General features: G+C 46.4%; 1 protein-coding gene across 1 annotated transcript in view; it reads right to left on the bottom strand.

The window, feature by feature from the left end:
• PLG (plasminogen) overlaps positions 1 to 26,964 on the bottom strand; it is a 275,833-nt gene that overhangs the window by 16,305 nt on the left and 232,564 nt on the right. The window contains exons 12-13 of the mRNA XM_073560188.1: positions 9,336 to 9,484; positions 1,373 to 1,469 (exon numbers count right to left, since the gene is read on the bottom strand). Coding sequence (XP_073416289.1) covers positions 1,373 to 1,469; positions 9,336 to 9,484 — 246 coding nt within the window. The remainder of the gene's footprint in view (positions 1 to 1,372; positions 1,470 to 9,335; positions 9,485 to 26,964) is intronic.

The following is a 26,964-nucleotide window of genomic DNA, read 5'->3' as shown; positions in this document are numbered from 1 at the left end:
TTTTCACATGTGCTGTTGCTTAGCCCTATGCCTCCCATTCTGTATATGCTTTTTTAATTTTTATTGCCCAGATGTAGTACTTTGCATTTTTCCCTGTTAAAAACCATTCTGTTAGTTGCTGCCCACTGCTCCAGTTTATTTATTTATAGCCTTACACTAGTTCAAACATTTTTTTTATTTTCATTATCACATTCCATGTACCATTTAGTTTTCTGCTGACATAGCTACATACATAGCTGACATGACCTGCTTTTGTGCAATGAGTTGTAAATTGCAAAGGAACCGTGTTGGTATATATAATTATACATATTCGTATGTGTGCAAACTTACCCTAGAACAACAGGAAACGTCTGACTTCAGTAATTGCAAACAAAGGTTTCTGTACCAAATATTAAGTTGTGTTTTCCTATTGCATCAAATACTTATTTCGTGCAATAAAATGCAATTTAATTATTTAAAAATCATACAATGTGATTTACTGTTTTTAATTTTTAGATTTTGTCTCTCATAGTTCAAGTGTGTCTATGATAAAAATCACAGACCTCTCCATTATTTGTAGGTGGGAAAACTTGCAAAATCGGCAGCGTATCAAAAACTTATTTTCTCCACTGTATGTATGTGAATTTCTGGGATCTGTCTGGATCCCAGAAACTCACTCAGCTTTTATGCACACACACTGATTACAAGCAAACAGGTTGTAGATGAGGATGTTACCCTTAGTAGCTATTCAAACCCATTTGTGACAATTTCTGTGCAAGTTATCAGGCCAAAATCACCAGGGTATGTAAACTTCTGCTCAGGGTCATTTGGATGTTTTGGGTTGTCATTATGATTTAAAAAGAGAAAACACTGTAGTTTGACAATAAATGGCTTCATCCAACAACTAACTATGAGTGGAGTAAAAGTTTTGGTGTTATCATTCATATTCTCTGAAAAAAGGCCAGGAAAGCCAAAATTCTGCCAAGGTGTATAAACTTTAGAACACTGTATATACATACACACACAGCACAAGCCTTAAAAAAAATGAATTGTTGCATAAAAAACAGTTAACATAAGAATCTGAATTAAATAATAGATTATTTTATGATGTACACTGTACATCCCCTTTAAGATTCCAGATGACCTTATCTTGAGATGTAACTTTGGCAAAGTGAACTAGCATTGTATAGGGCTAGGCAACTGAGCAATTACCTATGATCTAAAAAATACATTTTTTCATGTAATAAATAATATTCCCTATCCAATTATGGAGCTGAAGACAACATTAAAAGCAATATTAGTTAGCTGCTGGTTGAGAGTAGATGACAACTTTAAAGCAGATATGACTTTTTTTAAGGAAGTTTAGTTTTATTGTAACTGAAAAAATGTTTACCACAGGCAGGAATATCACAATAATCCCAGCTTACTGATCCAGGAGTTGTAACGAAGCACCAAGGGCCATTGATGTCTCCATCTGGGTTTCTGCAGTACTACATATGAGCAAGAGAAAAACAGAATACATTTAATATTTTAAAGATATAAGGAAGTCCAGCTATATCATTAGGACACAGAGTGTATGGCTCATTCTCTCCTAAAGGCTGATGGAAGGTCTGACATTTAAACTAGTGAGTCTGTGCTATATGTGAAATGTTTATTTTCTGTTTTGGTTCTATCATACCTTTTGTACCCAGAAGAGGCTGTTCTGTTTTTTTAAACTGGACAGTTTATGGACATTTAATAAACTGCATATTTGTTTTGAACCAATGAACTGAATAGTTATGTGTGCTCCAGCATCTATCAGAGAACGGATGCCTTACAATTGGTGGAAAGTGCGTGTTATGTTCCCTTAGGCTTTGGTACCACCCAACTCAGGGACCAAACTCTTAAAAGAAGCATTTGATCATGTTACTGTACTTAATGGTATTGCTCATGAGATGGGGGCCAACAACCGATATCCTTATTTTGCCATAATTGGTGAGTTACTATATCGTGTCACTTAGCACAGAGGTCGGTTGATCAAGCAGTTACTGGTGCCAAGACCCTACAGAAGCAGGGTGTTAGACCTGGCTCATACTCTTGAGTTAAGTGGTCATTTGAGGGGTAGACAAAACACAAGAATGGATCTTCCAGAGTCTCTACTGGCCCAGTTATCACCAAGAAATCATCAAATATTGTAGGTCATGTCCCACCTGCTCGCTGACATCGCCAGTGGCTCACTTCCATGGTTCCTTAGTGCTGTTGCTCATCATTGGGGTCCCATTTGATCTCATAGCCATTGATCTAGTAAGACCCCTGGTCAAGTCCTCCAGAGGGCATCAGTATAACTCAGTAGTCCTGGACTATGCTACACGGTATATCTGGAGCAGGGAGCTCCAGCCACCTTCCACAGAGCCATGGACCGAATTCTAGCTCCCCCTAAGAAGTGTGCAGAAGCCTATCTAGAGGACATTGTGATGTTCAGCCATGATTACAGAAGCCATCTTGGAAAAGTCCAGGCGATATCTGGTGCTTTAGGAAAGGCAGGGTTTTCCATCAACCTGAAGAAATGTGCCATATGGATGGAAGAAGCAAAGTACTTGTATATCATTGGCAGGGGTGAGATTAGACCCCAAGTGAATAAGGTTGATGTAATTCATAATTGGTATATAATATGGCCGCTGGACATGTTGTTGAGGGGAGATATGTTTAATCAAGGTTAGTAGTCTCTATGATGTACTGTAAGCCAGGTAAAGCAGGCACCAGCATGTACAGTGCTGAAAGAGTTAATAAGGTGTGTGAAGTGCCGGGTTTACAAGCAGTCAGAGAGATGGGTGGGACTGGCTGCTCACATATGACCTCCCGTGGTACCGCAGAAATAAGAAAGTCCAGCTGTATCATTAGGACACTGTGTGCAAGGTGAAAAGATCTTGCTTGTGTGGCTCAGTCTCTGCAAAAAGTCATGGGAAGGTCTGACATTTAAATGATTTAAACGAGTGAGCCCGTGATATACACTACCGTTCAAAAGTTTAGGGTCACTTAGAAATTTTCTTATTTTTGAAAGAAATCAGTTTTTTCCAATGGCACTAACATTAAATGATTCAGAAATACACTCTATACATTGTTAATGTGGTAAATGACTATTCTAGCGGCAAACGTCTGGTTTCTAATGCAATATCTTCAAAGCTGTATAGAGGCTCATTTCCAACAACCATCACTCCAGTGTTCTTATGGTACTTTGTGTTTGCTAACTGTGTAAGAAGGCTAATGGATGGTTAGAATACCCTTGAAAGCTCTTGTACAAGTATGTTAGCACAGCTGAAAACAGTTTGGCTGATTAGAGAAGTTATAAACTTGACCTCATTTGAGCTAGTTGAGAATCTGGAGCATTACATTTGTTGGTTCCATTAAACTCTCAAAATGGCCAGAGAAAAAGAACTTTCATGTGAAACTCGACAGTCTATTCTTGTTCTTAGAAATGAAGGCTATTCCATGCGAGAAATTGCCAAGAAACTGAAGATTTCCTACAACGGTGTGTACTACTTCCTTCAGAGGAGAGCACAAACAGGCTCTAACCATAGTAGAAAGAGAAGTGGGAGGTCCCTCTGCACAACTGAGCAACAAGACAAGTACATTAGAGTCTGTAGTTTGAGAAATCGACGCCTCTCTGGTCCTCAACTGGCCGCTTCATAAATGGTACATGCAAAACGCCAGTGTCAACGTCTACAGTGAAGAGGCGACTCCGGGATGCTGGCCTTCAGGGCAGAGTGGACAATAACCCAAATCACACCTCCAAATTATGCAAGAATTATTTAGGGAAAAAGCAGGCAGCTGGTATTCTATCTGTAATGGAGTGGACAGCGCAGTCACCAGATCTCAACCCCATTGAGCTGCTGTGGGAGCAGCTTGACCGTATGGTACGCAAAAAGTGCCCATCAAGCCAAACCAACTTGTGGGAGGGGCTTTTGGAAGCATGGGATGAAACTTCTCCAGATTACCTCAGCAAATGGAGCATTCTTTGATGAAAGCAAAGTTTGAAGGAGAAAATTATTTAAAATAAAAAAAATTTTTGAGCCTTGTCAATGTCTGGACTAGATTTTAAATACATTTGGCAACTCATTTGATTAATAAAAGTATGAGTTTTCATGGAAAACACTAAATTGTCTGGGTGACCCCAAACTTTTGAACGGTAGTGTATGTGGATCACTTATTTTCCATTTTGGTTCTGTCATACCTTTTGTACCCAGAAGAGACTTTTCTGTTTTGTTAAACTGGATGATTTATGGACATTTAATGAATCTCATGTTTGTTTTGAACCAACTAACTGGCTCTTTGTATGCATACCTGCGTCTACCAGAGAGCTGATCCCTTACACCAGTGTTCCCCAACTCCGGTCCTCAAGAGCCACCAACAGGTCATGTTTTCAGAATTTCATCAGTATTGCACAGGTGTTTGAATTCTTGCCTGTCCAGGTCATGCAATTATCACCTGTGCAATACTAAGGAAATCCTAAATTGTTTTGAAGAGTAATTACATGAATTTCAAAAATTTCAAAAGTCATTCTTTGCCATGCAAATTAATTTAATCACAAAATCCCATTTCCACTGATTAGCACTGCCACAAAATGACCTGCTTGCATAATTTCAGTGCTCTTCTCATGTGCTTAGGAGAAAGTGTTAACAAGGACAAGTCATCTGATATCACTCTGTCATGTAGATTGAATTATAAGAGCAGACTGGTGGCATTAAAGTAGATTGGAGCTTGAAATCATTGTCTTCTTCTGTTAACCATAGTTAACTCCAAAGAAACATGTGAATTCATCATTGCTTCTTATTAAAAGAACTTTACTTGCATGGACATTGCTGCTTGCAAGATTGCCCATAAATCAACCATTTATTCGAACAAGAGAGAGGTTCAATTGCTATGAAGACTTCAGAGCATCAATGAAAGTCCAGCAAGTGCCAGGACCATTTTCTGAAAGGAATTGAGCTATTGAATCAGTTCAACCCAAGGGAAGCGCTTGCTCAGGAATGGCAGCGGGCGGCTGTCATTGCATCTGCATGCACAAGGAGGCAAAGGCTTTGGGAGGCTGGGCTAGTGTCAGTAAGGGCATCAAAAAAGCAATTTCTCTCAAAAAAAAACATCAAGGACAGGCTGACATTGTTCAGGAAATTCAGGGATTGGACAGTTATTTTTTGTGATGAAGGCCCCTTCAGGCTGTCTGGGACATCTGTAAGAATGTTTGTCCAGAGAAGAAAGATGAGTGCTACCATGAGTTATGTTTTATGCCAACAGTAATATATTCATAGACCATCCATTCTCAATTTTTAACACTGCTATGAATAAAGATTGGTATCTAAACATACTTCAAGAGCAACTTCTTCCAGCTACTGTATATAAGAATGTGGGTCCCCTATATTTCTGATAACCAGCCAGGTACAACAACGCTGGTTATCAAGAATAGAGGGATCCCCTCACTTTTTTAAAATTAATTAAATAAATAATTTTAAAAAATGGCGTGGGGTCCCCCCCATTTTTGACAACCAACCTTGCTAAAGCAGACAGCTGGGGGCTGGTATTCTCAGGCTGGTAAGGGGCCATGGATATTGACCTCCCAGGCTAAAAATAGCAGCCCGCAACTGCCCAGAAAGAGCACGTCTATTAGATGTGCCAGTTTTGGTGCTTTACCTGGCTCTTCCCACTTGCCTTGTAGCAGTGGCAAATGAGGTTCATATTTGTGGAGTTGATGTCACCGTTGTATTGTCAGGTGACATCAAGTCCACGGCTATAAGACACCTATCTATTACTAATCCTTTAGTTGCATTGTAAATAAACACACAGCCAGAATAAAGTCCTTTATTAGAAATAAAACAAAACACGTTTTTTATTTAAAGATAACAAACACAATACTCACCTAACGCCTAATTCCACCGAAGCCCTCGATCTCCTGTAATAAATCAAAAATAAAAAACAACAACATACCATACCTGTTGTTATGTCACACACCGTAATCCTTGTCTGGGTGATAAATAGTTTTTTCAACCTGGACAGTGCCAAGATTTGACCGTCCAGGCTGAGAACCACTGGTGAATGAGCAGCTGGAAATGTGGCGACAGTGACCGGTGGTGACATCATAGAGATTACCTTCAGTCACTGAGGCTCCATTCCCAGCTGGGCTGAACTGCTGTGACTTTGGTGAGATCTCCACTAGAACAATGAGTGTTTTTCTCACGATCCTAGCAGGGATCTCACTGAGGTCAAGGCAATTCAGCCTGGCGGGAAACGCAGCCTCAGTGACCGAAGGTAACCTCAATGACGTCACCACCTTTCACTGAGGCCGTGCTCGCAGAAGCTCAGTCACCAGTGGTTCTCAGCCTGGACAGTCGCATCTTGGCACCATCAATGTTGAAAACTGTTTATCCCCTAGTCATGGATTGTGGCGTGGGACAGAACGACAGACAGGAATGGTATATTGTTGTTTTTTTATTTTTGGTTTATTACAGGAGATCGAGGGCTTTGGTAGAATTAAGCTTTAGGTGAGTATAACTGTGTTTGTTATTTTTAAATAAAAATGGTAAACTGTGATTTGTTTTATTTCTAATAAAAGACTCTATTCTGGCTGTGTGTTTATTTATCATGTAACTATAGGATTAGTAATGGATAGATGTCTTACAGACACCTCTTCATTGCTAAGCCATGGGCTTGATGTCACCTGACAATACAAAGGTGACATCAACCCCACAAATATTAACTCCACTTGCCACCACTACAGGGCAAGTAGGAAGAGCCAGGCAAAGCACCAGAATTGATGCATCTAATAGATGTGCCATTTCTGGTAAGCTGTGGACTTCTATTTTTAGGTTGGGGAGGGGCCATTATCCATGGCCCTTACCAGCCTGAAAATAACCAGCCCCCCAGCTGTCTGCTTTAGCAAGGCTGGTTATTTAATTAAATAATTAAAAAAAAAATAGTGTGGAAGCCCCTCTATTCTTGATAACCAGCCTTGTTGAAGCTGATAGCTGAGGGTTGCAGCCCCCAGCTGTGAGTTTTGCCTGGCTGATTATCAAAAATACAGGGGGACCCACACCATTTTATTTTTATTATTTATTTACAGCCCAGGAGCGGCTGATGAATACTCCCATCCACAGCTCCTGCTATGACTGTTATAAGGGGCTGCAGGTGTCTGATGATGGAAGTGGTAGTACCATCAGCTGACATCAGTGACAAGAGGTAAACTTTATATCTCTGATCACAGCTGTCTTTTGACAGCGTGGGAACCACGGCTGTCTGACCGGTAGGGATGATTTCACCGCCGATCAGAAGCGGTGTTTGCCGCATTGTCATGCACATGACAGCGTTGCAAACACTGGATGTTCAGTCCCCCCATTTAACTGAATGGGGTCCGGGTTCGGGTACTAATCTGGTACCTGAACCCGATTTTTTTGTAACTGTTCGGCCGAACTATCCGGACCTGAACATCCAGAATTCCGCCCATCTCTACTGATAAGTCAAGAAAGAATGTGTTGACATCAGTCAGGATTAGGCACAGAAGCTGATATTCAGCATTTCAAGGTGAATTGCAAAGGCCTTGAAAAATAAGGGTCAACACTGTATATATACAGTATATGTGTATACAGGTGTCTCTCACAAAATTATAATATAATCAAAAAGTTAATTTATTTCAGTTCTTCATTACAAAAAGTGAAACTCATTATATAGAGTAATTACAGAGTGATCTATTTCAAGTGTTTATTTCTCTTAATGTTGATGATTATGTCTTAGAGCCAATGAAAACCCAAAAGTCATTATCTCAGTAAATTAGAATAATTAACTAAAAACACCTGCAAAGGCTTCCTAAGTGTTTAAAAAGGTCCCTTAGTCTGTTTCAGTAGGCTCCACAATCATGGGGAAGATTGCTGACTTGACAGATGTCCAGAAGGCAGCCATTGACAAAACTCCACAAGGAGCGTACGCCACAAAAGGTCATTGCTAAAGGAGCTGGCTGTTCACAGAGTACGGTATCCAAGCAAATTAATGGAAAGTTGAGTGGAAGGAGAAAGTATGGTAGAAAAAGGTGCACAAGTAACTGGGATAACTGCAGCCTTGACAGGATTGCTAAGAAAAGGTCATTCAAAAATTTGGGGGAAATTCACAGGTAATGGAGTGCTGCTGGAGTCATTGCTTCAAGAGCCACCACACACAGATGTATCCAGGACATGGGCTACAAGAGTCGCGTTCCTTGTGTCAAGCCACTCATGACCAATAGACAATGCCAGAAGCATCTTACCTGGGCCAGGGAGAAAAAGAACTGGACTGTTGCTCAGTGGTCCAACGTGTTGTTTTCAGATGAAAGTAAATTTTGCATTTCATTTGAAAATCAAGGTCCCAGAGTCTGGAGGAAGAGTGGAGAGGCACACAATCTAAGCTGCCTTAGGTCTAATGTGAAGTTTCCACAATCAGTGATGGCTTGGGGAGCCATGTCCACTGGTTTTATCAAAACCAAAGTCAGCGCAGCCATCTACCAGGAAATTTTAGAGCACTTCATGCTTCCTTCTGCCGACAATCTTTTTGGAGATGGAAATTTCATTCTCCAGTAGGACTCATCACGTGTCCACACTGCCAAAATTACCACTACCTAGTTTGAAAACAACATTATCACGGTGCCTGATTGGCGAGCAAACTCGCCTGACCTTAACCCCATATATTATGGGGTATTGTCATGAGGAAAATGAGACACCAGACCCAACCATGCAGATAAGCTGAAGGCTGCTGTCAAAGCAACCTGGACTTCCGTAACACATCAGCAGTGCCACAGGCTGATCGTCTCCTTGCCACGCAATACTGATGCAGTAATTGATGCAAAAGGAGCCCCGACCAAGTATTGAGTGCATTTGCTGAACCTCCATTTCAGTAGGCCAACATTTCGGATTTTAAAATAATTTTTCAAGCTGATGTTATAAAGTATTCTAATTTACTGAAATAATGACTTTTGGGTTTTCCTTGGCTATAAACCATAATCATCAACATTAACAGAAATAAACACGTGAAATAGATCACTCTGTAATGACTCTATATAATATATGAGTTTCACTTTTTGTATTGAAGAACTGAAATAAATGATCTTTTTGATGATATTCTAATTTTGTGAGAAGCACCTATTTGGATATATATATATATATATATATATATATATATATATATATATATATACTGTATGTATGAGGTACAGATATAGACTGCATAAAGACAAATCAAAAGAAGAAAAATCAATGAAATGATCATTTAAGTTGATGAAACAATATAAGGAACTTAGGAAATATGCCATATGCCATACATTCATACAGTTTTGTGCAATTTACACATTTCTGAATATATCTTACATTAATATCCAAGCCAGAGTTTGGGTGGGTTTCTGGAGTAAAGCTTGAATGTGTATGTGGTGTCTGTGAATTCCATGCTTGGCAGGTATATCCTTTCACAGTTACAGACTTTTTGCCACGGTAGTCTTGGCCTTTACCAATCATACAGTCTGGAAGATATGCATACAAAGATTTATTTTTGGAAGTGTAACCAGAGATTTTCCATCTATTAGAAAATATTAAAGGGTTGTACAGTACCTGACAACCCCTTCTTAAGAGTTTCATACTGATGTACACAACTGAAAAAACTGCATACTTAACTCATGGACAAGTGATGCTTCTTCAATCTCCTGTCTCCTTATAACTGCAAGCAATCTACGTCAGCTGCAGCTTTCACTACTTCATCAGAGCATAGTTCTACTGGGAAACACAGCTCAGATAACAGAGAAGTATCGCTGGTCTGGAAGGTCAGTATGTAGGTATTTTTATTTTGTGCTTCAGACAGCAATGGACAACCGCTTTAACTATTTTAAAATAGTCTGAAAAAATGATTTTGCTATTTCAGCCGAGAGAAGACCATAAAAAAGCGATTTTCCTTTTTTTGTGATTTCGGTTTTTCCTCCCCTTCTACAAAAAGCCATAACTTTTGTATTTTTCTGTCAACATAGATGAATGGGAGTTTGTTTATGCGGGATGAATTGTACTTTTGAATGACGTCATGCGCTGGAAAGTGGGAAAAAATCTGAGTGCGGCAAAATATCAGATCAAGCGCAATTCCGCAATTGTTTCTTCTTTCTTTATTTATAGCATTCATTATATGGTAAAATTGACCTAGAGATAAGCAATTTAAGCTTTACCTTTTTTTCATAATTTTTTAAACTTTGTTCTTTTTATTGTATTTATTGAACTTGAACTTGATCTCTTGTACTATGCACGCTTGGCTTTCACAGGAGTACAGTGACGACAGAGGCTGGAGTCTTCAGCAGACCCCTGGCTATCACGGTATCTCTTTGGTGCCCTACGATCATGTTGCATTGTGCTGTGGTAATAGCAGGTACGCAGGATGCAGTGATGAGACGAGAGACAGATATGACTTTAAACGTTAACTTTTATAGATAAATGCCGTTAGGGCTATTGTTACGCAACCAACAGAATAACAGTAGTTGTCCTCGCAGGGAGCCAATACACATATACAAGGATTGGGAGAACACGACTAATCCGGCAAAGACCGGTCACTATATGGCCGCAGAATGGCCGACTACGGCTCCTTAGTCACTATGTATCACTTATCCGTCCTGACGTCCCTCGGCGTTCTGTTCCACAGTGTGTCTGCGTCGCAGCCACTGGGCCCAGCCGCTGAAGATCTGGCGTAGTCTTCGGGCGTTCCGACGCCCAGGAGAAGTAGGGGCACAACAGGCCCGTGGAGAGTTCTTTGGCAGGATGTCCCCCAGCGGAGACAGCGGGATACCACCTGGGAGTGGGAGAGTGGAGGCCGCAACTCCCTGACAGGGACTGGCAGCGGCGGTGATAAGTGGTGGTTGATAGGCCACAGACGCAGTCTGAGGCCGCACTGAAGGATCCGCAGCGGGCACAGGACCAGTCTCTACCGCGGACTGGAGTGGGGCGGTGGCAGCTGCAGGCGGCAAAGGAGGAGTCACCGCCGTGATCAGGAGTGAAGTGGCGGTGGCTGCGGGCAGCAGCGAGGAGGCAGCAGCCACGAGCTGGAGAGAGGCGGCATCGGCCACGGACGGCTGCGAGTAGGCCGCAGCCGAGAGCTGGAGTGAGGCAGCAGTTTTCTTTTGTCAGTAAGCTCGGCTCCGTCTCCCTGCGGTCCACCGAGAGTCTCCCTCCTGTCGCTGTCCTCCTCTCTGGAAGCTGCTCGTGGCTCTTGCTTTCTGGCCCTCCCCAAGTCTCCACGTCCTTCTCCCTCGTTCTGCTGACTCACACATTCTGGCCCTCTCCTCCCCTCTTCTCTGGACTCCTCCCCCAACTGCCCTGTCAGTCTCAGCAGTCCATCCCCTAGCTCTGCTCCCTGGAAACAGATACCCCAGGAACGTGGAAGATGGTCCCCTCTGTTCCGGCCCGGGTACTCGGCAGAGGCCTCTCCTCCTACACTCCCCCATCCTGTATGCTCACCAGTCCTCGGGCGAGGGTCTTGGTAGGCTCGGGTTGTTCTTTTGAGACAAAAGTTCCTGTTGCCATACGAACTGATCCTGTTCGTAGCGTTCGGGGGGGTTTGCTGGCTGTTGACCGCTTAGTTCGACTGTGGTGGAGCTTTCTGGGGTGGTGGCCGGTGGTGGACTGGCCGATTCTGGTGGGCTGGCGTGACTTGCTGAGATATTGTTCCTTGGATGGCCCGCTTATTCCGCTGGGATATCTTCTTCGTCATCTAGTTCCCAGACCGTGGGCATTGGTTCGGGGGCCTGAGGAGTGGGTTCGGGTTGCACGGGATCGTTGGATGTACAGGGCCGCAACATATTACGGTGCACAGTATGAGTGGGAAGTGCCCCGTCCCTTTCAGGTCGTATCTCATACACAGGCCCATTGGGGCTTATTTGGCGCAATACTCGGTAAGGACTCTCTTCCCATCGGGGTTCTAGCTTGTTCTGGGGGCGCTGGTCTAGTACGAGTACTCGATCCCCAGTCTGAAAGTCGGTGGGTGGAGGTAGAGTCTCCCCTGGGTGTTCTAGGTCCTGGAGTTTTGTCTGGACACTGCGGTGAAGGGTCTGTAGCCGGTGTCGGTGGTTTTGGACCCATGATGACACTCCAGACCAGGGTTGGGGTTCCTCCGGGTTTAGTTTTACCTCCGTGATCCATTTACCTTCTCGCCCGAATAGCAGTGAGTAGGGGGTATAGCCGGTAACTCGGTGCACCCGGTTGTTATAGACCCACACTAGTTCAGGGACATACTCAGGCCAGCGAGCCTTCCGGTCACTCTCCAGGGTACGCAACATTTGAATTAGTGTCCGATTAAAGTGCTCGCAGGCCCGTTTCCCTTTGGGTGGTATGGTGTGGTCCGAGATTTATTGATACCATAGAGACGATGTAGCTCCTCCATGACCCTCCCCAGGAAGCATGCTCCCTGATCTGAATGTATCCGTTAAGGGCAGCCGTACACTTGGATAAAGTTCTTGCAGATTGCATAGGCGGCTGACTCCGCAGTTTGATCTCGGGTGGGGATTACCACGGCAAATTTGGTGAAGTGATCCACCATGACGAGACAATGCTCATACCCCTGGTATGCAGGGCCAATGGTCACATAGTCCATCGTCAAGAGCTCGAGGGGTGCTGATGTCACTATCGTTTGCACTGGGGCCCATTGTGCAGGTGGTTTAGCTAGTTCGCATAGGCGGCAGGCCCGGCAAGTTTCTTCCACAGCAGCATGCAAGCGCGGATGGTAAACTATCTGCTGCAACCATTGCAAGGTTTTCTGAACTCCGAAGTGAGCCCCTTTTTCGTGGGCTTCCTGTGCCAGTTCCCTGAGTTGGGCTCTGGGCACGACTACCTGCCAAGTTGTTGCAGACGTCGCCCGTGAAACTGTCTTACGATACAACAGTCCTTTCTTGATGACTAGTTTCTTCCATTGGCGTAGCATTAGCAACATATCCTGAGATAAAGTCTGTCTCTGGGCGTCGGTGGGTAGTCTGCCGGTGGTCACCCATCGGCGTAGGAACCCAATTTCTTCATTTTCTTGCTGCTGTTGGATCGATCTGTCACGTGATTGCTCCAGCACACCCCTTGGGGGTCCTTCTTGCATGGCAACCGTGAGCACGGCGGCGGTGAGGGCATACGATGTCTCTTCTCCTTCCAATTTGTTGTCTCAACTTTTCCCTGGCGTTGTGTGCCGGATCCTGGAGAGGGCATCCGTGTGCACATTTTCTGCTCCTCTTTTGTAGATGATCTTGTAGTTGAACTTGGCCATTCGGGCCACCCATCGCTGTTCCAGAGCCCCCAATTTGGCATTTTCCAGGTGGGCCAGCGGGTTGTTGTCGGTCCGCACCACCACTTCGGAGCCCGCCAGGTACACTGCGAACCGCTCCGTCATGGCCCACACTACCGTGAGGAGCTCGAGCTTAAAGGAGCTGTAATTGTCACGGTCTCGCTCGGAGTCAAGAAGTGATCGGCTACCATACGCGATCACTCTCTCCCGGCCGTCCTGAACTTGTGACAATACAGCCCCTAGCCCATGGTGGCTCCCGTCGGTGTATAGTATGAACAGTTGTGAGAAATCCACATAAGCTAACACTGGGGCAATCGAGAATGCAGCCTTAAGGTCTTGGAAGGCCTCTTCTTGCGGTTGTTGCCACTGGATTTTCTGTTCATTCGCCCCGGCAGGAGCCCCCTTTAGCAGGTCCTGCAGGGCTCAGGCCCGGCGTGCAAAATTCTTTACGAAATGACGATAGTATCCAGCCAGCCTCAGGAAGGCCCGCACGTCTTTTATCGTCTCAGGGGTAGGCCATCCCTGAATGGCAGCAACCTTTTCCAGGGACGGTCTAACTCCCTCGGCAGAGACGACATGCCCCAGATATTCAATCTGGGTGCGAAACAAGTGGCATTTCTGGGGCTTCACCTTCAACCCGTACTTCTGCAGCCGGCTGAGCACATGCCCCAACTGCCGCAGGAGGTCCTCAAATGTGGCGGCATAGATGATTATGTCGTCCAGGTATATCAGCGTGGCCATGAAGTTGAGATCCCCCAGACACCACTCCATCAGACTCAGAAAGGTCCCCAGGGCATTGGCCAGCCCGAACGGCATTCGATTGAACTCGAACAGTCCCATAGGAAGAATGAACGCCATCTTAGCCCTGTCTTCTTCCGACATCGGCACCTGCCAATACCCGCTGGCCAGATCTAACGTTGAAAAGTAGTTCACCTTCTCCAAAGCAGACAGGGATTCTTCTATGCGAGGCAACGGGTACGAGTCTTTGATGGCACAGGCATTCAGCTTTGGTGCATCTAAAATCATCCTCGTGGCTAGCGAATACCCCGTGATACTGTCCTAGTAGTGTTTCTACCTGGAGAAGTTGGGCGGGAGCCAGGCCAGAGAGTTCAGCCTGCATTCTTTCCAGGATGTTTCGGCCCTTTTCCTGAGTCGAGGACTCGGCAGCCTGCAGAGTTCGAATAGTCACTGCCCAAGGGTCCTCGGGTTGCACCTTCAATTGGACAGTAGGGGCTGGCAGCACCTCTTCCAACGGCCTCATCAGCTTGGCCATCTCGACCCGGGGCCTTAAGATGATGTCTTGGTCTTCTAGGTTGACACAGTGCACCAGGATGGTCCCTCTCCACACAGTGGCCAGGGAGCGGGCCACCAGTATGCCAGGAGGCAGGCGTTCCGAGTAGCATGGCTCCACCTGCATCTCCATGCCCTCCAAAGGCACCGGGGCCCGGATGGGCAGGGTCACCATTGTCTGCCTGGGGGGGTAGTATGAGCAGGGGAGCCGCTGGTGCAATGACGTTGCCCAATGCCTCGCCCTCCTGGCAGTCCTGGAGAACTCACGCCTCCTGCACCAACTGCTGGAAGATCAGCCCTTGGGGAACCCCACTGGTTCAGAGTCTCTTGCGTGGGGTCATTGAGGAGTAAATTGCCAAACTCCTGCAGGATGTTCATGCCCAGGATAACTGGATGTTTGTCATTGGTTTCTCCATGAGTCAGGACCACTCCCCGGCGTCCGAGAGATTTGCCACACAGCATCATCTGCACCCAAACCACCCCGGCGTCAGGGACCGGTAATTGATTGGCGGCTACCAATTTTATCATGGGTCCCCACTGGGGTTTCACTGCCTCAGGGAAATGCTGGCAAAATTAATTTGCAGGCATGGTCGTTACTTGCGAAACCCGTGTCCACTAGGCACCATACGGCACGGCCCTCGACTTCTGCCCATACCACCGGATACTTTGCAACCAGACCTTCGGGACTTCCACCACCCCATGTCGTGGCTTCTGGCTTTGAGCGGCATCCCCCAGCCCGGAGCCCTCTAGTTTAACAGCGGCCGGGGTGGGCGCCTCCCACGCTGCGGACACTCTCGTGCGAAGTGGCCCAGCTCCCCGCACTCATAGCACTGGGGTTGTGAGGGCCGGCCGCTCCGAGCATTGCGAGGCCCCCAGGGCCCAGGATTGAAACTAGGCCACTCAGACGTGACCTCGGTTCTTCTCTTCACTTCAGCCAACTCACCCCTGATGTCCTTCAGCTCTTGTTTAATCTCTTCTATCCATTGGGGCTCTCCGACAGCAGTCACAGCGGCCTCCACATTCCGGACATTCCCCACGGGGACCGTCATTCCCTGCTCCTGCTCTCGTGCATGCTCCTGACTCCCCACCTCAGAGAAAGCTAAACGTGGGTTCACTCGGACCTGCTCCCGTAGTGCCTCGCGTAGGGTAATGTCGATGGGTCCTACCACTACGCCGTCCTTCCACTCGATGGCCGTGTATAACTCTTGGAGGACATTCATATAATGGGTGATAGTCTCCCCCCTCTCCCTGCATTCGACTGAACAAACGGGTCCTCAACTCTCCCATATCTATCGGATCCCCATGGGTCTCTTCAAGTATCCGCAAGACCCTAACAAAGGTGTTGCGGTGTCCCGGGGGCCTCAACATTACTGAATCCCGGGCCTCCCCTTCTAATGCCATGAGAGCTACCTCAGCTTCCAGGTCAGGGGTTATCGGATGCATTCAGAAGAGGCCTCGCATTCGCTCTGGCCAGCTTCACAGCATGGTGTTGGAGCCTGAGAACCTGGGCAGGTTCCTTAGCATAGCCCTCAGAGAAATGCTGCATCGGGGTCCCTGGTTGCTTGCTGTGCCTATGGCCCCGCTTTGGCCTGGGGTGCCACTGTCCGTGCTCGGAGACTGCATCCTGCCAACTACGCCAAATGTGGTAATAGCAGGTACGCAGGATGCAGTGACGAGACGCGAGACAGATATGACTTTAAATGTTAACTTTTATAGATAAATGCCATTAGGGCTATTGTTACGCAACCAACAGAATAATAGTAGTTGTCCTCGCAGGGAGCCAATACACATAAACAAGGATTGGGAGAACACGACTAATCCGGCAAAGACCAATCACTATATGGCCGTAGAATGGCAGACTAAGGGTCCTTAGTCACTATGTATCACTTATCCGTCCTGACGTCCCTCGGCGTTCTGTTCCACGGTGTGTCTGCATCGCAGTCACTGGGCCCAGCCACTGAAGATCTGGCGTAGTCTTCGGGCGTTCCGACGCCCAGGAGGAGTAGGGGCACAACAGCACAACAGGCCAGCGAGGAGTTCTTTGGCGGGATGTCCCCAGCGGAGGCAGCAGAATACCGCCTGGGAGTGGGAGAGTGGAGGCCGCAACTCCCTGACAGGGACTGGTGTTGTGAGTTCATTTTCCCCTTCATTACTGGGGCCCGAGGAACTCCCTCTTCTGGTGGAGAAAGGTAGTGAGCCTGATTATCAAACACCTGAGGCTGATGATGATGACTGGCTGAGTGGAGTTACTGACTGGATATAAGGCTGCCGACGCCCTTCTGCCCTGCGGGTGATTTCTCTGTGGGATCCTTGGAGACCAGTCTGAATTCCTGCTCCTCTAAAGCTAAGTTTGCTGCTCGGCTTTTTGCATTTGTGCTTTGACTTTGTTTTGCTTTGTTTTTCTGGATTTCTGCCATTCCCTGCTGGGGTGTGCGGAATTCATTTAGCTCTGTCTTCTGAAAATACCTGAGTGCTGATTTAGTTTTTGAAGCCTAGCTGCTTCAGGGCCTTTTTCATATCAGCTTGTTGGCTTATGTCTTTGATAGGGTTTTGGCAGATTGCAGACAGCAGCCTTCCTGTCCTTTCCTATCTAGGTAGTTTTGGGCCCCGTCTTTGCCCAATCTATCTTTCTGTCTGTGTTAGTATTTTCATCTTGCTTCACCGTCATTATATGTTGGGGGCTGCCTATTGCTTTGGGGTCTGCTCTGGGGCAGTTTAGATTTCCCCTTTCTTTCTTTAGGCCTATGTAGTTCTCCGGCTGTGATCGAGGGGTCTAGGGCATCGTAGGAACCCCCCACAGCTACTGCTAGTTGTGTTGATAGGTTCAGGGGTCTGCAATCTGATAGTTGCCAACTTCTCTGGTTTTCTGGACTTAGCTTGTATTTCTGCTTTTGCCTCCTACGGTGACTCAATCATAACAGAATCACCCGCCATACCGCAGATCCTAGGGTACTCAATAGCAGGAAAGAATTGTAAAAAAAAAAGTGTGTATATTTTTTCCTCTATATCTCTGAGGCCGTAGGGGGAATTTTTTTTTTTTCTCTCAATGGAGATAAAGCAATTGTCTGATCGTGTGGAGCAGCTCGCTGCGGAAGTGCGGGGAATTTCCGCCTACCTTGCTCATTCACATACTGCTGAACCAAAGATTCCTACACCTGATGTATTTTTTGGGGATCGGTCTAAATTTTTGAATTTCAAAAATAATTGTAAATTATTTTTTGCCCTGAAGCCTAACTCGTCAGGGAGCTCCGCGCAGCAGGTTAAAATTGTCATCTCTTTGCTGCGTGGCGATCCCCAGGATTGGGCGTTTTCTTTGAAACCAGATGATCCTATTCTGACTAATGTGAACGCATTCTTTCAAGCTTTGGGGTTGTTGTATGACGAACCTAATGCCATTGATCAGGCTGAAAAGACCCTGCTGGCATTGAGCCAGGGTCGTGATTCTGCAGAATTGTACTGTCAAAAATTCCGAAAGTGGGCAGTACTTACTACCTGGAATGATAATGCCTTGGCTGCTCTCTTTCAGAAGGGGTTGTCAGAAGCCGTAAAAGATACTATGGTGGGATTTCCTGTTCCCTCTGGTCTTGACGATTCTATGTCATTAGCCATTCAGGTTGATCGGCGTTTGCGCGAACGCAAAGCTGCACGAGAGGTGTTGCCACCTGTTGAACAAATGTCTGAACCTATGCAATGTGATAGAGTTTTTTCCAGAGAGCAGCGTCAGGAGTTCAGAAGGCGTAATAAGTTGTGTTTTTTCTGTGGAGATGCCTCGCATATTATTTCTGTCTGTCCTAAACGAGAGAAACGCTTTGCACACACGTTTTCTGTTGGGGGTGTTCAACCTAAGTTTCTTCTGGCTATTACTCTGATCTGCTCCCTGTCCACATTTTCTGCCAAGGCTTTTGTGGATTCGGGAGCAGCCCTAAACCTAACGGACTTGGATTTTGCTAAACGTTGTTGATTTCCGATGACACCTCTGCAGACGCCTATCCCTTTGAGGGGGATTGATGCTACTCCTTTGGCTAAAAATTAACCCCAGTTTTGGACCCAGGTGGTAATGCGGGTCGCCCCAGACCATCAAGAAAATTGCAGATTTTTGGTGTTGCATAATCTGCATGATACTATTGTTCTGGGGTTTCCCTGGTTACAGATTCATAATCCAGTTTTGGATTGGAAATCTGTGTCTGTGGTGAGTTGGGGTTGTCGGTGTGCCTTTAGTGAGGCTCCGGTGTTTTCCACCTCTCCTCAGTCGCATGATGTTCCCGATTATTTGGCGGACTTTTATGATGTATTTAGTGAGAATGAGTCTGCGTCTCTGCCTCCTCATAGGAGTTATGACTGTGCAATTGAACTGAGCCCGGGGTGTAAATTTCCCAAGGGTCGGCTCTTCAATTTATCTGTACCCGAGCACGAGGCTATGCGATCCTATATTAAGGAGGCGTTGGAAAGGGTCATATTAGACCATCCTCGTCACCCTTAGGTGCCGTTTTTTTTTTTGTAGCCAAAAAGGATGGATCATTAAGACCTTGTATTGATTATCGTGCCCTCAACAAAATTACTGTTAAATATCAGTATCCGTTACCCCTGATTTCTGATCTATTCTCCAGAGTTAAAGGTGCTTGCTGGTTTACCAAGCTTGACCTCAGGGGGGCGTATAATCTTATTCGCATTAAGCATGGGGATGAATGGAAGACGGCGTTTAATACTCCGGAGGGACATTTTGAGTACCTGGTGATGCCTTTTGGGCTCACTAATGCCCCTTCTGTCTTCCAGTGCTTCATGAACGATATTTTCCGAGATTTTGTCGATAAATTTTTGATTATCTATCTGGATGATATTTTGATCTTCTCCAAGGATTGGGATTCTCATGTGGAACATATTCGGACTGTGTTCCGGATCTTGAGGGAGAATTCCCTGTATGTCAAAGGATCTAAATGCCTTTTTGTAGTACAGAGGATTTCTTTTTTGGGATTTATTTTGTCCCCGTCAACTATTGAAATTGACCCGGCCAAGGTACAGGCCATTCACGATTGGGTTCAGCCCACTTCTTTGAAGGCCCTCCAGAAGTTTTTGGGTTTTGCTAATTTTTATCGGAAATTTATAGCAAAATTTTCTAGTATTGCCAAGCCATTGACTGATTTGACTAAAAAGGGTGCTGATGTGTTAAATTGGTCTCCGGAGGCTGTTTCTTCCTTTCAGGAGCTGAAGCGAAGATTCCCCTCTGCCCCGGTTTTGCGGCAACCTGATGTCTCACTTCCATTCCAGGTAGAGGTGGATGCTTCTGAGATTGGTGCAGGAGCTTTTTTGTCCCAAAAGGATCCTGTAACATCTAAAATGAATCCCTGTGCTTTCTTTTCCCGAAAGTTCTCTCCATCTGAACGTAACTATGATGTGGGGAATAGGGAACTGTTGGCCATGAAATGGGCATTTGAGGAGTGGAGACATTGGTTGGAGGGAGCTAAGCATCAAGTCGTGGTCCTCACTGACCACAAGAATTTGATTTACCTAGAGTCAGCTAAGCGCTTGAACCCTAGACAGGCTAGGTGGGCCTTGTTTTTAACACGTTTTGATTTTGTGGTTTCTTTTCTTCCTGGAACAAAGAATGTCAAGGCTGACGCCCTCTCTAGGAGCTTCTTTGCTGATTCTCCTGTGGTGACCAAGCCTGCTACCATCTTAGGCGAAGGGGTAGTTCTTTCTGCCATCTCGCCCGATTTGAGACGTGCTCTGGAAGAGTTCCAGGAGGACAAACCTGAGCGTTGTCCCAGTGGAAAGTTGTATGTTCCTGACCAGTGGAAGAAGAGAGTGATGTCTGAAGTTCATTGCTCTGCTTTGGCTGGTCATCCAGGTATTTTTGGTACTAGAGATCTGGTGAGTAGTTTTTTTTGGTGGCCCTCCTTGTCTCGTGATGTCAGGAATTTTGTGCAGTCCTGTGGGACGTGCTCCCGGTCTAAATCGTGTTCTCGCTCTAGTGGGTTGTTGATGCCTTTGCCTGTCCCCAAGAGGCCATGGACCCATATTTCAATGGATTTCATCTCTGATATGCCTGTCTCTCAGAGGATGACTGTTATTTGGGTGATTTGTGATAGGTTCTCTAAGATGGTTCATCTTGTACCACTCCCTAAGTTGCCATCTTCCTCTGAGTTGGTGCCCCTGTTTTTGCAACAGGTGGTTCGCTTGCACGGGATTCCTGAGAACATTGTATCTGACAGAGGAGTCCAGTTTGTGTCTAGATTTTGGAGCACTTTCTGTTCCAGGCTGGGAATTCAGTTGTCCTTCTCCTCTGCTTTTCACCCTCAGACCAATGGGCAGACAGAGAGAACAAACCAGACCTTGGAGTCATATTTGAGATGTTTTATTTCTGCTGATCAGGATGATTGGGTTTCATTTTTGCCCTTGGCCGAATTTGCTTTAAATAATAGAGCTAGTTCTGCCACTTTGATGTCACCTTTTTTTTGTAACTTTGGGTTTCATCCTCGATTTTCTTCAGGACAAGTGGAGCCCTCTGCCTGCCCAGGTGTTGACACTGTGGTGGAGAGAATGCACCAGATCTGGGACCAAGTGGTGGATAAGTTATCTCTCTCCCAAGAAAAGGCCCAGCGGTTTTCCAACCGACATAGGACCATTGGTCCCCAGTTTAAGGTTGGTGATATGGTGTGGTTATCATCAAAAAATATTGCTATGAAGGTGGCTTCTCCTAAGTTTAAGCCTAGATTTATTGGACCTTACAAGATTGTGGAGATTATTAATCCGGTCTCTTTTCGTTTGGCTCTTCCTGTCACATTTAAAATCCATAATGTGTTCCATAAATCTTTGTTGAAGAGGTTTGTTGAACCTGTTGTTCCGGGGGTGGCACCTCCAGACCCTGTATTGGTTGAAGGTAACATGGAATATGAGGTAGAGAAAGTACTGGATTCCCATCTGGCTAGACGGAGATTCCAGTATTTGGTTAAGTGGAAGGGTTATGGTCAGGAGGATAATTCCTGGGTCTCTGCCTCTGATATTCATGCCAAAAGATTGGTGCGTGCCTTTCATCGGGCTCACCCTGATCGCCCTGGTGGCGTAGTTGAGGGTTCGGTGACCCCTCCTCAAGGGGGAGGTACTGTTGTGAGTTCATTTTCCCCTTCATTACTGGGGCCCGAGGAACTCCCTCTTCTGGTGGAGAAAGGTAGTGAGCCTGATTATCAAACACCTGAGGCTGATGATGATGACTGGCTGAGTGGAGTTACTGACTGGATATAAGGCTGCCGACGCCCTTCTGCCCTGCGGGAGATTTCTCTGTGGGATCCTTGGAGACCAGTCTGAATTCCTGCTCCTCTAAAGCTAAGTTTGCTGCTCGGCTTTTTGCATTTGTGCTTTGACTTTGTTTTGCTTTGTTTTTCTGGATTTCTGCCATTCCCTGCTGGGGTGTGCGGAATTCATTTAGCTCTGTCTTCTGAAAATACCTGAGTGCTGATTTAGTTTTTGAAGCCTAGCTGCTTCAGGGCCTTTTTCATATCAGCTTGTTGGCTTATGTCTTTGATAGGGTTTTGGCAGATTGCAGACAGCACCCTTCCTGTCCTTTCCTATCTAGGTAGTTTTGGGCCCCGTCTTTGCTCAGTCTATCTTTCTGTCTGTGTTAGTATTTTCATCTTGCTTCACCGTCATTATATGTTGGGGGCTGCCTATTGCTTTGGGGTCTGCTCTGGGGCAGTTTAGATTTCCCCTTTCTTTTTTTAGGCCTATGTAGTTCTCCGGCTGTGATCGAGGGGTCTAGGGCATCGTAGGAACCCCCCACGGCTACTGCTAGTTGTGTTGATAGGTTCAGGGGTCTGCAATCTGATAGTTGCCAACTTCTCTGGTTTTCTGGACTTAGCTTGTATTTCTGCTTTTGCCTCCTACGGTGACTCAATCATAACAGACTGGCAGCGGCGGTGATAAGTGGCAGTTGATAGGCCACAAGTGCAGCCTGAGGCCGCACTGGAGGATCCGCAGCGGGCACAGGCCCAGTCTCTACTGTGGACTGGAGCAGGGCAGTGGCAGCTGTGGGCCGCAAAGGAGGAGTCACCGCCGTGGTCAGGAGTGAAGCGGTGTTGGCTGCGGGCAGCAGCGAGGAGGCCGCAGATGCAAGCTGGAGTGAGGCGGCATCGGCCGCGGACAGCTGCGAGTAGGCCGCAGCCGAGAGCTGGAGTGAGACAGCAGTCTTCTTTTGTCAGTAAGCTCGGCGCCGTCTCCCTGCAGTCCACCGAGAGTCTCCCTCCTGTCGCTGTCCACCTCTCTGGAAGCTGCTCATGGCTCTTGCTCTCTGGCCCTCCCCAAGTCTCCACCTCGTTCTCCCTCGTTCTGCTGACTCACACAGTCTGGCCCTCTCTGCCCCTCTTCTCTGGACTCCTCCCCCAACTGCACTGTCAGTCTCAGCAGTCCATTCCCTAACTCTGCTCCCTGGAAACAGATACCCCAGGAACCTGGAAGACGGTCCCCTCGGTTCTGGCCCGGGTACTCGGCGGAGGCCTCTCCTCCTACAGTGCGGTAATGGGCAGATAGTCAGCATGACCCCTCCCCAAGACACGCGTTGTAAATGCCGATGTCATAGACAACCAGTAGCATTTACCAGGTTAATAACCATGGTGAGAGCTCCACTCCACACATGGCTGTTAGCATTGTACATGAGAACCACATATAGCTAAAACAGTAGAATTTTTTTTATTAATTACAACACTGCAAAACATAGTGCATTAAAAACTATTAAAAAAGTAGGAAACCACAAGATGGTGCGACAATCCCACATTAGAGGGTGGCAACTCAGATCCCGTGACTGGTCCGCCCTCCTTGACGAGCCTCTTGAATTTTGGTGTGACGTGCGCCAACCTAGATGGGCATTCCAGCAACACCATGAGTGGACACCATTGAGTGATCAACTAGAGAGTGTGATAGACCTCTGCGTTATGTGATTCTTCATTGATTGTGATGGTTAACTAATTATGGGCGTGTTTCTCAGGCACCATTGCCCAACCTTTGTAAGTGTAACTTTGCTTTAGATTAGCTGATGACTATGTCAGCAAGGTATATATTGAACTGGACCCACCCTAACTAATTGGGTTAAATGGTATTCATTTAAGTATCAAGATCCATCCGACCCCACCAACCTTCCGGCAAAGTTATGGTAGTTGTTAATTAAATCCTTGTGTGTATTTTCTCTGTTGATTGGTCCCATATGTGCATAAGAACATGCTCCTGTTGGTGTGATGCCACTCACAGAAGACAGTAAGCCGAAATGCGTGTCGGGGTTCGGCACCACATCCGACAGGAGGTAATGAATTTAAATGCACGTGTTTCTTAGCTTTTGTCTCTTCAGTTTGTCTGTTCCCATTGCTATTTAGGCTATTTACCTTGTATATCTTAAGGGGGCGTCACACATAGCGATATCGCTAGCAATATCGCTAAAGTGTCACCGATTTTGTGACGCAGCAGCGATATTGCTAGCAATATCGCTATGTGTGACACTTACCTCCGACCGGCTCCCCCGCTGGCAATTGCTGATCGTGCGAGAATGTCCTGGGCTGTTTCTCATCGGCGGCTTCCTGCTGGGCTTCCTGCTGGCGTGGACGAGCAACGCGTGGACACGGGCGGGAGGACGTCTTCATCGCCGCGTCTGACATGTAAGTAACGACCGCCGACCGCTGCTACGTCACTGGTGAGATCTGCCTGTCTGGCAGCTCACTAGCGACCATTTAGCGAGGCACCAGCGATCCTGACCAGGTCGTATCGTTGTCGGGATCGCTGGTGCATCGCTAAATGTGACGGTACCCTTAGACACAATCCATTGTAAACAATTAGATATCATTATCAGAGAACAGTCACTTGAGTGCAATTTATGATCTTATATCTTCCTTGCACTGAACCTGTGACTTATTCCATGCAGGCACTCTGGCGCGAAAACACTTTTCAATTTTCTTTGTTGCTCAAATTTACACACTGTGCTGGCAAAGATGCAGCTCAGGTATGTGTGGAAGTCGAGCAGGGCAGATGACAGCTGTATTAGGGTACGTGCACATGCTGCGAAATCTGCTGAGGATTGATCGGCGTGGATTTTCAAAATCCGCAAATAAATCCGCAGGTCAAAAGACCTGCGGTTTATCTGCGGATTATCCTGCGGTTTTACCCTGCGGTTTTACCATCTCCACAATGGAGGAGATGGTAAACCGCTGCTGAATCCGCAGAAAGAATTGACATGTCAATTCTTTCTGCAGTTTAGAACCCGCAGAAAATCCACGTGGAAAATTCCGCAGCATCTGCACTGTGGTTTCCATTTCCCATAGGGAATAATGGTACTGTACACCGCAGCAGAAACTGCTGCAGATCCACAGGGCCAAATCCGCTGCGGAACCTCAGCAGAATCCGCAGCGTGTGCACACACCCTTATACTGCCAGCATACGCCTCTAAGGCCGGGGTCACACATGCGAGAAACTCGGATGAGTCTCGCATGTTAATACCCAGCACTGCCGCCGGCACTCGGGACCGGAGCTCCTGTCCGAGTGCCGGCGGCAGTGCCGGGTATTAATATGTGAGACTCGTCCGAGTTTCTCACATGTGTGATATCAGCCTTATAATACAAACAATCTGCGCTACTCTTTAACTTCTTAAATGATGATCACCACTATTTAGCCTCTTAAAGGGAACCGATCATGTCCAAAAACCATAATTATTTGTAGCTACAGGGTTAACCTGCATAGTTGCATTATTGGAAGAGCATCAATAAGGAAGAAATAAAATTGTATCATCCCTATAGAGGGGCTCTAATCACTCCTTGGGACTTTGATTGAGCGTCTGCTGTGCAAACACAAGCTGCAGATCAGACTGATTATCAAAATGCTGGAAGAGTGATTACAGACACTGTCACTTTGTAGGGAGCAATGACTGGAAGTGCTCTGTGCACTGACCCTATGGTTGAAGCAAGCAAGAATATCATTTCATTTTCTAACTGTAGTCTCTTTTCCAGTAAGGAATTTGTCTGTAAGATGACCTCCTCCAGAAAAGAACTGCATAAATGAGTATAGGTCTTTGACACATAAATCCATTACCACTCATATCTTCTATATGATGCTGGATTACCAAGACATTGCCACTCTCCTTCTTCTGTAAATTCAGTAGAGTTGAGCGAAACGGGTCGAAAAAATTCAAAAGTCGCTGACTTTTGGCAAAGTCGGGTTTCATGAAACGAAACCCGACCCTAGGATGAGGTCGGCCACGAGGTCGGCGACTTACGCACCAAAGTCGCGTTTCAAAAGTTTGTTTTGCGCTCTTTTTCAGCCAATCAGGATCCACGGACACTGTGGGCAACGTGATGACATAGGCACGGGTCACCACCATCTTTCAGAAGGGCATGCAAGTGATTGGCTTGCTTTGGTGGGCGTCACAGGGGGTATAAAAGGGCGTGCACGCCGACCGCCATCTTACTTCTGCCGATCTTAGTATAGGGAGAGGTTGCTGCTGATTCTGTAGGGAGAGCGTTAGGCAGGGAAGAAGACAAAAAAACTGCTTCTGCTGCTAGCAATTTGGCCTGCACAACACACCAGTCACTGTGTGTGCAGTGCAAGGGGAGGCTATATAGTGGTGTATCAGTGGTGTTGGTTGTTGGGCTGCCTTCTAAGGCTTCCTGACAGGCTGGCATTGCTGTTTACCCACTGCTCCGCAAACTGCTTTTTTAAAAGCAATCCAATCTCCCTTATCCTCTAGTCACTTTTGTCACAGCTGTGCCATCGAGCCTGTCACATAGCGCTCAGATATCAGTGGGCCTCACACAATCCAAAAGTGTCCAGTGTCCAAAAGTGTGTGCAGATATTCAAAATCTCCCTTATCCTCTAGTCACTTTTGTCACAGCAGTGCCATCGAGCCTGTCACATAGCGCTCAGATATCAGTGGGCCTCACACAATCCAAAAGTGTCCACTGTCCACAAGTGTGTGCAGAAATTCAAAATATCCCTTATCCTCTAGTCACTTTTGTCACAGCTGTGCCATCGAGCCTGTCACATAGCGCTCAGATATCAGTGGGCCTCACACAATCCAAAAGTGTCCAGTGTCCAAAAGTGTGTGCAGATATTCAAAATCTCCCTTATCCTCTAGTCACTTTTGTCACAGCAGTGCCATCGAGCCTGTCACATAGCGCTCAGATATCAGTGGGCCTCACACAATCCAAAAGTGTCCAGTGTCCAAAAGTGTGTGCAGATATTCAAAGTCTCCCTTATCCTCTAGTCACTTTTGTCACAGCAGTGCCATTGAGCCTGTCACATAGCGCTCAGATATCAGTGGGCCTCACACAATCCAAAAGTGTCCAGTGTCCAAAAGTGTGTGCAGATATTCAAAATCTCCCTTATCCTCTAGTCACTTTTGTCACAGCAGTGCCATCGAGCCTGTCACATAGTGCTCAGATATCAGTGGGCCTC

The sequence above is a fragment of the Dendrobates tinctorius genome, unplaced genomic scaffold, assembly GCF_039654945.1.
Source record: "Dendrobates tinctorius isolate UK_male_01 unplaced genomic scaffold, ASM3965494v1 ptg000293l, whole genome shotgun sequence".
In the NCBI taxonomy this organism is placed as follows: Eukaryota; Metazoa; Chordata; class Amphibia; order Anura; family Dendrobatidae; genus Dendrobates; species Dendrobates tinctorius.
The sequence above is the reverse complement of the archived record's forward strand: the minus strand, read 5'-3'. Positions and strand labels throughout refer to the sequence as shown.